The sequence below is a fragment of the Penicillium maclennaniae genome (genome assembly GCF_028827695.1).
Source record: "Penicillium maclennaniae strain IBT 15551 chromosome Unknown utg000003l:1.0-5670915.0:1.0-5674809.0, whole genome shotgun sequence".
In the NCBI taxonomy this organism is placed as follows: Eukaryota; Fungi; Ascomycota; class Eurotiomycetes; order Eurotiales; family Aspergillaceae; genus Penicillium; species Penicillium maclennaniae.
Window position 1 is genome coordinate 3,559,135 of NW_026623215.1, and position 11,556 is coordinate 3,570,690.

The 11,556-nt window shown below is 50.0% G+C and overlaps 5 protein-coding genes across 5 annotated transcripts; 2 read left to right on the forward strand and 3 right to left on the reverse strand.

Moving 5' to 3' along the window:
• Positions 1–1,595: 1,595 nt before the first annotated feature.
• On the reverse strand, positions 1,596–3,399 carry N7477_003468 (sugar porter family MFS transporter; the record flags this gene model as incomplete). Its single annotated transcript, XM_056965131.1, has 4 exons — positions 1,596–1,967; positions 2,033–2,344; positions 2,397–2,798; positions 2,863–3,399. The coding sequence occupies 4 exons, from the start codon at positions 3,397–3,399 to the stop codon at positions 1,596–1,598; spliced, it is 1,623 nt and encodes a 540-aa protein (XP_056825084.1).
• A 1,339-nt stretch (positions 3,400–4,738) lies between these two features.
• On the forward strand, positions 4,739–5,791 carry N7477_003469 (shikimate dehydrogenase family protein; the record flags this gene model as incomplete). Its single annotated transcript, XM_056965132.1, has 1 exon — positions 4,739–5,791. The coding sequence occupies one exon, from the start codon at positions 4,739–4,741 to the stop codon at positions 5,789–5,791; it is 1,053 nt and encodes a 350-aa protein (XP_056825085.1).
• A 222-nt stretch (positions 5,792–6,013) lies between these two features.
• Positions 6,014–7,304, reverse strand: N7477_003470 (inositol monophosphatase family protein; the record flags this gene model as incomplete). Its single annotated transcript, XM_056965133.1, has 5 exons — positions 6,014–6,122; positions 6,182–6,313; positions 6,390–6,828; positions 6,875–6,949; positions 7,118–7,304. 5 exons carry the CDS (start codon positions 7,302–7,304, stop codon positions 6,014–6,016), a joined length of 942 nt encoding a protein of 313 aa, XP_056825086.1.
• Positions 7,305–8,511: 1,207 nt separating this feature from the next.
• Positions 8,512–8,979, forward strand: N7477_003471 (type II 3-dehydroquinate dehydratase; the record flags this gene model as incomplete). The annotated part of the gene is made up of 1 exon (XM_056965134.1): positions 8,512–8,979. The coding sequence occupies one exon, from the start codon at positions 8,512–8,514 to the stop codon at positions 8,977–8,979; it is 468 nt and encodes a 155-aa protein (XP_056825087.1).
• An 863-nt stretch (positions 8,980–9,842) lies between these two features.
• Positions 9,843–10,638, reverse strand: N7477_003472 (uncharacterized protein; the record flags this gene model as incomplete). The annotated part of the gene is made up of 2 exons (XM_056965135.1): positions 9,843–10,484; positions 10,558–10,638. 2 exons carry the CDS (start codon positions 10,636–10,638, stop codon positions 9,843–9,845), a joined length of 723 nt encoding a protein of 240 aa, XP_056825088.1.
• Between the last annotated feature and the right edge of the window lie 918 nt (positions 10,639–11,556).

Sequence of the window (11,556 nt, forward strand, 5' to 3'; positions counted from 1 at the left end):
GCATGAAGGACTTTAACGGAACCTCCAGTATGAAACTCTCCGACTCTATGGCCCGGTCGTGGACCTTCTTCGAAAGACATCTCCAGATCAAGACCAGGCCATTACCCACGTCGATGGATCAAAAATATTGATACCGGCAAATACTCTTATTAACATCCTCACGCCAGCACTACACAGAAATCCAAATTACTGGGGCTCGGACGCTTCCTCATGGAAGCCAGATCGATGGCTGAGTGACAAGGGAATCGCTAGTGATAAAGTCAATCATCTTTTCGCATGGGCCGAAGGTCCTCGAGCATGCCCGGGGAGGAAATTCTCCCAAATCGAGATCTTAGCCGTCCTCGTTACTCTACTGCGTCGGGCGTCGGTGCAAATCGTACCACGGCCGGGCGTGAGTCATGAAGAAGCCCGAGCGGAGGGATTGAGGGAGTTGCAAAATAGTCGATCTCAGCTTACATTGCACATAAAACAGCCGGAAGCTATCCACGTGAGATGGTGCCCGCGAAATTGAAAAGCCGTGTACGATTGTGTATTTCCAAAGCTTTTTCATCAGGATCCAGTCATTTTGTAAGACTTGAATCTCATTACTCTAGACTGGCACTACAATGAAACATGGCGAAACGTCCAGGTGAAAAGGGATGATATCTACACCTGTAGCGCCAGCAATCATTGGGTAACGAGAAATCAGATACTTCAAGATTCTCAGTAGGTAAATACAGAGAAATGATAGATTTTCTGCGAATAACAGAGCAGCAAATGTCGACTCTGAATCCACTATACCAGAGTGATCACCACTTGTACGAAAACCGTCAATCAAGGGGCATTGACATAGTGAGCAAGAAAATTGGTACTTGTGCAGAAGATTCCGAGTGCAAATATAGCGCCTTAGGCTCGCCACAAAGCGTCCGCTTCTGCGCCAGCGTTGCGGCATTCCGAATACCATGCAACATGTACGCGGGAACATACACAACACCGAACTGCTGCCTTTTGTGGAACCACATCAAATTTGCATGAGCCATGGCAACAGTGCGAGCAACAAGACCAGGAATATCAGGTCGCGTATTCTAATGAATGTTGAGACTGAACGACTCCGTCGTCGTGATGTCTTTTGGACCGAATCAACAGGGGCAAGAAGGGAACAGAAAAAAAAACTGAAGGAGATATTGAATGGCAGCGCCGTACGTAGGTGCTAGTCTGACTTCAAAAGACACACGAATACATGCTATCTCATTGGAAAATGAAAAAAATGTACATCGCGTTTACAAGCCGTTGAACGCACCATATGGTGAATGTACAAGATATCGTTCCCTGTCATACATCCAACCTTTGACGTATTTGCCTCTTCCCGCCCGTTCGATCACTAAATTTTATGCGCCAGGAATCCGACTTGTGTCTATGTCTATCCTTGGTCTTTGATGTTGGACTACAATCTTCTTGGAGCAATGTTGGAATAATCGTCAAATCATAGACATTCGGAACTATTTATATCATTACCAGGATCAACCTAGCTTATATTCAACTTTCGTCTCTAACGGCTCTATATTGCGGACCGAGAGCATTCACCAAAAACGACACAATATTACAACGCCAGGTCATCACGCAAACTTAGCCGTATCCTCGACTTGCTCGGTATCGACCTTGTTCGCATAACCCGACTCCTCGATATCATGACGGAAGCGCTCCTCGTCTTCGCGCAGCTTCGCCACAATGGTAGGATGCGCGCGCCACACAGGCTTGATCTCAAAGAGTTGATCCATGCTCTCGAGGGGCACGCCCTTTGTCTCGGGAATGAGGAAGTAAACAAAGACGAAGGAGCAAATCATCAGCGACGCAAAGAAGAAGTAAACGCCGTATCCCATGGTAGTGAACATCTGAGGTGTGAAGCGAGAGATGAGGAAGTTCCACAGCCAGTTTGAGGCGGCGGCGCAGGCCTGTGCGAGGGATCGCATGTTGGGGTCAAACATTTCCTGTGGGATTGTTAGTCTTGGGTTCTCGCTTATTCTTGCCCGAAGTGAAGGAGCGGAGAACTTACGGAGTTGAGGACCCACGGGGTGCCATTCCAAGTGGGAGTATAGAAGACGGTCCAGAGGTAGAAAAAGAACATGGCGGCGATACCGCCACCGTCCATGGAGGTCTTGGGGTGGAGGGCAGGCTGGGCGAGCTTGATGTAGGCGCCGACGATCCAGAGGCAGACGGAGCCACCGAGGGCACCGATGAGAAGCAAGTTGCGACGGCCGACTCGATCGATCAGCCAGAGGAGCCAGACGAAGGTGACGACGGTCTTGACAACGCCGAAAATACCAGTAGTCAGGAGACTTGTGTTACCACCGGTGACACCAATGGACTGTTGAAGTTGTTAGTGCTGTGCCAATGTGAAAATGATGAGGGTGACTCACCTTGAACACGGTCGGGGAGTAGTAGTTGATAGCGTTGATACCAGAGCCATTCTGCCAGAAGAACATGGCACTTCCGAGGAAGAGACGCCACATAACACGTTTGTTGGTGCCGGCAGCCTTGAAGGGCTTCCAGAATCCGATACCGATCGTCGTACGCTGCTCCTCGAGAGCTTGGTCGATAGCACCGATCTCCTCAATCATGTAAATGTCATTCTCGTTCAATTGACGCATCCAGCAGAGGTTCTTAATGGCCTCCGCGCGGCGACCACGTCCGAACAACCAACGAGGCGACTCCTTGATGAAAACGCATCCTATGACCAACAGGCCAGCGGGGATCAACTGGATCGCGAAGGGAATCAACCATTGCTTGTGGCTCGGGGCCATAGTAGAATCAACGCCGTACTGTCACCACAAATTAGCATGAGTCATGTAGTCGAAAAAGGCGAGAAGGACAGAGGTAACATACATTAATCCAGAAGCCAACCAAGCCACCAATTTGCCAGCCAAGTTCATAGACACCGACCAAGCGACCACGAATAGCCGGGGGTGCCAGTTCAGAGATGTAGATAGGAGTCAAGTTGGACCCGGCACCGACACCCAGACCAGCCAAGACACGTCCACCGTAGATCAGGCCAAGACCGCGGTCACCATTCGCACCAAGCATGAGGCCAGCACCGAGAATGAAAACCAAAGCAGAAGCCATCAAACCAATTCTGCGGCCCCAGAAGTGACCAATGGGATACGCGAAGAAAGCACCGAAGAAGGCACCGGCCTGGTAAAGGGAAACAATGTTGGCGCTGAGGAGGTTTTTGGCAGGGGTGGACATGTTGTTGAAATGGAACTCGTCCTTGAACGAGTCTAGGGCAAGGGTTGTGCCGATGAAGGCACTGTCATAGCCGATCATGCATGATGTGCATGAGGCGACGGCCGCCAGGAGATAGACTCTCCAGTTATACACGGACTTGGGCGTCGGGCGGTCCTCGACCAGCTTGAGAATCGACATTATGGGAGGGATATCAGGTGTGTATAGATAAAAGAAGAGAACAAAAAGAAGATTGGCGGGGTGATAGCACTTGACCTGTCACCTCAAGCGCAAAGCAGCGGGCACAGGTTTTCAGATCTCCCTCGAAGGGATAGTCACCACTGTGTGGCGAAGGGGTGGAGATTGAGAAGCCCGGGGTAAGATGAACGATGGAGTAGAAAAAAAAGATCTACCATCCGGGGGCCTAAGGGCTCTAAATAGTCCGAAACCCCAGACTGGATGGAGCTGGGGGGATAAGCGAAGAATCTGGGGTTAAGGTCAGGGGGGGCAAGAAAAATCGTGGAACTGCAAGGCGGAGAAAGGTATAGCGCGATTATACTTTAACAAGAGCAAAGACCAAGCTCCGGCAAAACGATATAAACTTTCGTCGGCTAGAAACTGTGCGCAAAGGATAACAAGCCCTTGGCCCCAAGGAAAGGAAGGAATGGCGAACTCTCATTTTTTTTCTCGTGCAAAACGAGGCTTGGGTCCAGACCGAAAGAGGCTAACAGACGCTAAAAGAGCCCATGTGGGTGGCCTGAGTCCCGAGTGTGGGGAGGGCCGATGCCGCTGTGGAGGAAGTGTACACCCCAACTCAGACACACTCTACATGTGGGTCGATATGGGGTACCCCGGGGGGGGGGGCAAATGCTTACCAGATGCACGTTCCAGTTCAACTTGGCTGGAGAATTACCTTTTGTCGGATTCGCCGGATTCGATGGATCCACGCGAGTACTCGTCTCGTGGGCTACCAATGACTGGTCATGTTGAGGGGGGGGGAAAAGCGATCCCCGGGCCATTGCCAAATACGCCTCGCCTTAGCCATCCGTCTAGAAACTCTTCTTGTGGTGAATTTTCGGCCATGGTAACATATGTTGATTCATTAGTCATTGTGAACTTGACTTTCCACGAGGATTTTCCTCGTAAAGGAAAGGTGGGAGGTGGTGGTGATGACTCGGGGAAAGCATTCTGCCCGGGTGAACTTAATATCTGTGCTTGGTGTTTCAACCAGCGATGGTAGATGTCATATATGTCATTCAGCTCCTCGTCAGCATTATGTGCTTGAGCTACGGTATTTCGAAGGCTAGCCGAGGGTCATAGCCTGGGGAGTGGGTGTACTGTATGGGAAGTGGGAGAAGGGAAAAGCGCTGGGAGGAAAGTGTTTCTCCGCCCCGCGGCTCTACCTTTACGACGTAAGAAATCCTGAAAATAGCTTCATTGGTCCCCACGCGCCCCGGCCCCTCTGTGATTTTATCATATATCACTAACCCCCCTCCTCGACGGGCTCCTCAATTATCTTACAAAGAAAATAAATCCTACAATGGCCGCACCCCAAGTCGCAGCCACCCGGCCTGAGGAGCCCATCACTGTTCCGGAGAACCTCGACGGCGTCGCCTATCTGTACGGCCACCCACTCCTGAACTCCCTTTCCCCCCCTCTACACAAAACAGTCTACAATGCATTGGGCCTCAACTGGACCCAGATCCCCCTGTCCAGCGTGACAGGCACATCAGCCACTTACCCTCCACCCTACACAATGTCTCCACCGATTGAAAAGTATCTGGCCTCGATCAAGTCCAACCCCAAGTTCGTCGGCTCTTCCGTCACAATGCCTCATAAGGTCGCCATCATGCCTCACCTGGACGATCTGACCGAGCACGCCCGCCAAGCCGGTGCCTGCAACACCATCTTCCTGCGTAAGAATGCCGCCGGCGAAACCGAGTACGTCGGCACAAACACCGACTGCGATGGAATCCGCGAAGCGCTTACCCAAAACGCGCCTGACCCGGAGCGCTTCCGCGGCCGGCCCGCGCTCATCATCGGAGGCGGGGGCACCGCCCGTACCGCCATCTATGTTATGCGCCGCTGGCTCGGCTCAAGCAAGATCTACATCGTCAACCGTGATGCCGCTGAGGTAGCTACTATCCTCGAGGAGGACCGTCAACGTAACCCAGATCCCAATGATCAGGCTCCCCTGATTCATGTCACTGATCCTGAGGAGGCGGCGCGCCTTGAGGCCCCAGCTGCCATCGTCTCGGGTATCCCCAACTACCCGCCCAAGACCCCCGAGGAGTTGAACGCCCGCGCCATCATCCAGGCGTTCCTGGGTAATGCGGCTGATGCGCCACAGCAGCGGGGTGTTATTTTGGAGATGTGCTATCACCCTGTCCCCTGGACCGAGATTGCGCAGCTGGCAAGTGCTGCGGGCTGGAAAGTGATCCTTGGATCGGAGGCTTTGATCTGGCAGGGTCTGGAGCAGGCACGTTTGTGGACAGGTCAGGATGTTGTCGGCACACCTGGCCTTGTGCAGGCTGTGAAAGATGTTGTGAATGGGTCGGTCGCTGAGCGCTCGGCTAAGATGTCCAACCTTTGATGTTTCATTTTCATTTTCATTTTCGTCTGGGCTTTGCTGTGTTTTATAATGTCATGTTACGATTGTACAGAGCTAGATTCTTGCATTAGATGGTTGGCGTCGTGGAATCTTTTCCACTGTTATCTATGGGGACGTCTGGCTGCATGTGATGATTATATTTCAAAAAAATGCTTTCCGAATGTATAGTCTTGACTCGATCAATTTCCGTGAAGCTTTCCCTTCTTATGCGCCGGGTCGCGAGTATTCCAGCTGGCGAACCCGCCGCCAGACTTCGCGGACCGTGCGTTCCTGCGACTCGCGACCAGTCTCGGTTTCCGAGGGTCCCGCGGGTCTAGAATCGAGTTAGTCGATTTTTACAAGAGGTGTTTGAGACTATATGGATTAACTCACCTAATGGCCAAATATAATCGGCTCCCAAGGCGCACATCTTCAATGGCATCGGTTTCAATGTTCTCAGGTGGATTAGCAGTAGTCACAAGCCCACCAGCTTCGAGGAGAATTGCGACACCAGCAGCGACATCCCTATTGAAGGCATCATGGTCAGTAAAGTCAACTCACTTATCAAAAACAAGATAAGAAGGAAAAGAAGCAAACTCACCACTCCCAACAACCACCCTCCCACCAAATGTCAAATGATCCCATAGCCGTATATGCCAAATCAAGCGTCGCACTGCCCAAACTCCTTACGCCATGTACCATGCCGCCCTTTCCACCACGCGAACCCAGCTCTGAAGCAAGATTCACAAAACTCTCAATCTTGCGGCTTAAGTTCCCATCGGGAATATCCCTACGATCCTTGCCCCACTCACATGAGAAAATACACTGTGCAGGCGCATTAGGCGGCATAGGCGGGATAGACGGGTTGCGAATGAGCGGAAGCTGGTGAGTCTCATTCAGCCAGGCGCCACGGCCGCTACAGGCGGAAAAGAGCTGGTCTTGGAAGGGCTGGTAGATTACGCCAATGACAGGGCGGTGGTTGACGATGAAGCCGATAGAAACGCAGAACATAGGGAAGAGATGCGTGTAATTGACAGTGCCTTTTTCGATTAGAATGTGATCAAACTTGGGTGTCGGGAGACGGACCGTCTAAAGGATCAATGCACCATGTTGGCTGTTCGTCGATCAAGTAGTCGCGGGACTCGCCTTTAGCGTAGGTCTCTTCGCCGAGGAATCTGATTTTGTGAGTGCGCGCCTGTTATAGGGAGAAAGCGGACAAACTTGTGATTCGGGTATTTGCTCTTGAGGGCGTTGGAGATAAATTGTTCGACATCTGGCAGATTCCGTGAGCCTTTGGATAGATGGTGTTAGGGCTGCTCCACTGCTTACCCTCATCTGTCTGGGTCACAATGTCAACCGAGTTGTCCTTCTCCTCGAACTTCTGCGAGTGCCCTTGACTGCCGGAAATGCGCCGATCTACATGCTCCATCAAGAGTTTTCCAGCCTTGCGGCCGAGGTCGATGGCGAATGCGTATATCTCATCGAGCTCCTTCTGCGAGAGCTGTCCCGCGGCCATGGTGGGACGATTGTGGTGGAATGTTGCTTCTGTAGTGATAATGAGACGATGGTAGGAGGTCTTTTCAAGACTGTTTCAAGAGGACTGAGAGAAAGTAGAGAGATTGACCGGATTTTGAGTCACCTGCCCGGTGAACAGAGGTCGAGGTCACCGCCGGTAGCCGATTTGGCTTATCGGCTTCCCCACTTGTGGAGACTTCGATCGGATATTTATGTTCAGCCATGTGTCGACCATTGAGCCTACATGCTACTATGTTGCATTAATGTATGGGAAGAACTTCAAATTCCGGATAGTACTTTGCAATATTTGGGATCCTTGAAGAGAATGAACGTGAAATTTTGAAGGAATATTGCGGAGAAAGAAATGCGGGGTTCCCACCAGGCTATTTACCAGCAGATGCCGGGCCTGCTTTTACATAGAGAAGTGGCTCCACGTATTAATTATGCGTTCAAGGTCACTAGAGTCCGTGTGAGGCTCGTGTTACTTGTCGACGTAGCTTAAATTCAGTCAAAATCATAGTTCTGATGCCTACGTCGATTCAGGACAGATTCGCACTAAACCGCCAGCAGCTACAACGAGCATCCAAACACCGAATACACTAGACTATAGATCATCATAAATATACCGAGTAAGCTTATTGAATAGCCTTCAACAATTCAGGCGGCCGGGACTTCACTTTAGCTTGGTAGCTTTGTTTTCATGTAACTGTACTTCTCTGAGGGTCGACGACCTTTCCTTTTTGTTTCAGCCACTCACATACCTTAATCTTCACTCGAAGAGTTGATTCATCTCTTTCCCTCAATTTTCATAAGGTAGTACGATGTAGGGAGGGTCTGTTCAGCTGGACGCTTCACATACCAAATATCATCACATGCGCGGGATACCCCCACGAAGTGCCGTACCAAGTGAATCTCATCACAGACTCCCTCGGGTCGATAGAAGGCCTAACAAAAACGGAATTCTACAAAGAGCAAGTCGGTACCAAGCGAATTGCAGTAAAAATCCAGATATCCCATCCGCAATACCCGGGCTTCCCACAGACCCCCACTCGGGAAAGCGCTCAGCCGCCGAGAGGCCAAATGCGGAGAGAACAGCGCGCGAATCACATCACTGATATATATCACCGAGACTCTTAATACAATACTTCAACCAACTTCAACACGTCCTGATTTTAAAACCAACTCTCCAAATCAAAATTGAAATCAAAATGGTCAAATCAATCCTCCTCATCAACGGCCCGAACCTCAACCTCCTAGGCACCCGTGAACCCCACATCTACGGCAGCACAACCCTCTCCGATGTGGAATCCAACTGCCGCGCCGTTGCCGCCAGCCATGACTGCACTTTCGATGCCTTTCAGTCAAATCACGAGGGCGCAATCGTCGACCGTATCCAAGCCGCGCGCGGCAAGGTCGACGGAATCGTGATCAACCCCGGCGCCTACACGCATACCTCTGTGGCCATCCGCGATGCGCTGCTAGGTGTTGCCATTCCTTTTATCGAGCTGCATGTGAGCAACGTTCATGCCCGCGAGCCTTGGAGACATCACTCGTACTTCAGTGATAAGGCGGCAGGTATAATTGTTGGACTTGGTGTTCACGGGTATAAGGTTGCTGTTGAGCATGTGGCGTTGAATTTCAAGGAGTTGGAGAAGGAGAATAAGGCTGTGCTGTAATGAGATTTGTTTTTGCATTATGGGTTTACTGGGTCATGATCCTGATTCTTGTATATACTTGGCCTGTAGTATATAGAAAAGGATTGATTGATTTTGCTTCATACTTGACGCGCTGGCCACCGGCGAGGCGTTTATACAACCTGGGAAAATTATTACTAGTCCATGTAATGACTTATTATGATTTAATTGCAACCTGATTTAGTGGTGAACAGTCGACGCTCTCTCCAAAGAAGAATTCGTTGGAAAAAAAAAAAGAGGTCAGCATTCAAAAAGTAGGTCCTGCCCGGGTTCGAACCGGGGCTTTCGGAATGTGAGAGCATTAGTGCTTAGTCAAAATCCGACTTCCTGACCACTAGAACACAGGACCAAAGTTTGCTTTTCCTGGGCTTAATTAGTTTCCCGAAACCCTAAGTGGCTTGCCCAACTTAGTAAAGAGACTTTGCAATGTGATTCAGACGCGTGGAGTCCATTCATTAATACGTCGACATTATGATAAGTTGTTCCTTATCAAATCATTAATGAATTTACTTTTTGTTCATGTATAGAGCAGTTTATTCATTTATGAGGGTTTGCTGGAGTGAGAAAATTTCACTGCAGGTCTTGTCTTAGGTCAACGCCGGGATATATATCATCACATCCGAAAACCCTGTCGGTACAAATTTTGCGATCGCGAACACCAAGTTCTCGACAGTTTGGGATGCATTGTCAAACATCACATCTTCTGTATGAATCTCGAGACTTCTCCATAAAACACCTGGGCGAGCCTCATTCAGGATCATAAGGCGGTAACAGCCTCTAAGTTCAAAACACTGAGTAAGATTCTGGGTTGTGCTATTAGTCAAATCTCGTCGCATCATAATGGACTATCGAGCGGCTCCATTTTTGGTGAACAGGGGATGATCATTCAAGAGCCTTTCCAACAAACTCTTTTCCACTCCAACCATGACCTCCGTTCCACCACTCGGCAACACAGGAAGCACGACCTGAAGGCCATTGATAGTACCAACATGAGGCACTCGCATGGCATCAATATTCTGTCCCAGCAGTGATCCCCAATCAATACCGTAAAGCTCAAATCTCAACAACGAAGTCTGCACGCAGTTGAAGCTAGGGACATCCAAGAAAGCAGTAGGAAGCAATCGGTCGACATCTTCAGTCTTCTTGATGAGAGTTGCGACATCATCCATGGATCGTTTGTCAGCTTTGTGGATTGCCTTGCGGAAAAAACCTGCGAGATCGGCTATGTTGAGATGTTCGAGCATCTTTCGGACGAGGGCTTTGATGGCGACGTATTCTAGAAAGCATCCCATTGTATGAGGGTAGACTTTCGGATCTGTTCGCTGTCGTCCATCGATGGCGATGTTGAAAGTTGAGATGAGGTCACCATCTTGATTTTCCAGAGGCCACTGCACGGCCATTACTGTCCGCCATAGTTGTGCGGAAAGAGCGTCATTGGTCGAGATCCACTTCTGATCTGAAGGCTCAGTGGTGTTTGCTGGTGAAGCCTCTGCTTTCAAGGCGGACAGTTATTCAGGAGAGAAGTAGGAATTCTGGCCACGATGATTTGGGGGATATAACCTTCGATGGGGCCTCTGCGGACGTGAATGGGAGAAGGGTATACTCCGGACGATCAGTTGTCTTAGCTTGCGTTGCCGGCATCGTCAAAAATAATCTACTTATGCCGTTCTATCTTGGTCCTTTTTCTTATCTACTTAGAGCCTGCAATGATAAAAATTTAGAAGTCCTATATTCACCAACTTAGGGTTAAATTGGGAATTGAAACATGGCGCGCGGTGCTGATTTTCAACTCATGTCTATGAAGGTTTTCTGATATTTTTCGGTCACGCTGATTAATGTATTTGTTATTATTCAACCTTAGAAGAGGCAAATGTTTGTCACTACAGTTCGAAGACCCGTCTTGGTTCGTTTGCTGGAGCCTCCAAGATCTTCGACGCTTCATTCCGAGAATGTCCATTGTAGGGCTTTGAAGGCATCGTAACTTGCAATTCAGATGGGTCTCGCAGACCCTCTAGTGCATCAGGGCCGAAAAGCTCTCCCCTTCTTTGCCCCAAACACCCTTGCGAAGAGAGAGACCCGCGGCTCGTGGCCCTCATAATGCCACCATCTGGTGCGTCGTAGCAGAGGCTAAGACCCTGTTTCCTGAGGACTTGTGCACAACCTTTGATTCGAGGCTTAACCGAACAAGACCCCCGAATAAGCTTGCTTCGCCTCGAAATATATGGGTCGACGTAGTCGATGGGGGCTTTGAGTGTAGATCCTCTCGGGCTGCATTACTGTAGGGGAACGGAATCTCGGTCCAAAATGCCAATACCCTATCAGAGAGGCTGAGTGAGAGGCTGAACTGATTCAGTCTGCAGTAATTGAGCCGTCACGCCCGATCGCAAGCCATCAGTACAGACAAGATGGGAATAATCGTCGGTGCCGTGTAGCGTCTCACTATTACCCTCTTTCCAATAGTCTCATTCTCAACGGTTCAGTGCGCCCCCTCATTCTCGTTGAATCCAGTTTCGCTCCTTCTATTTGCCCTCAATCCATGAGCGAATCGACTCCGGCTTC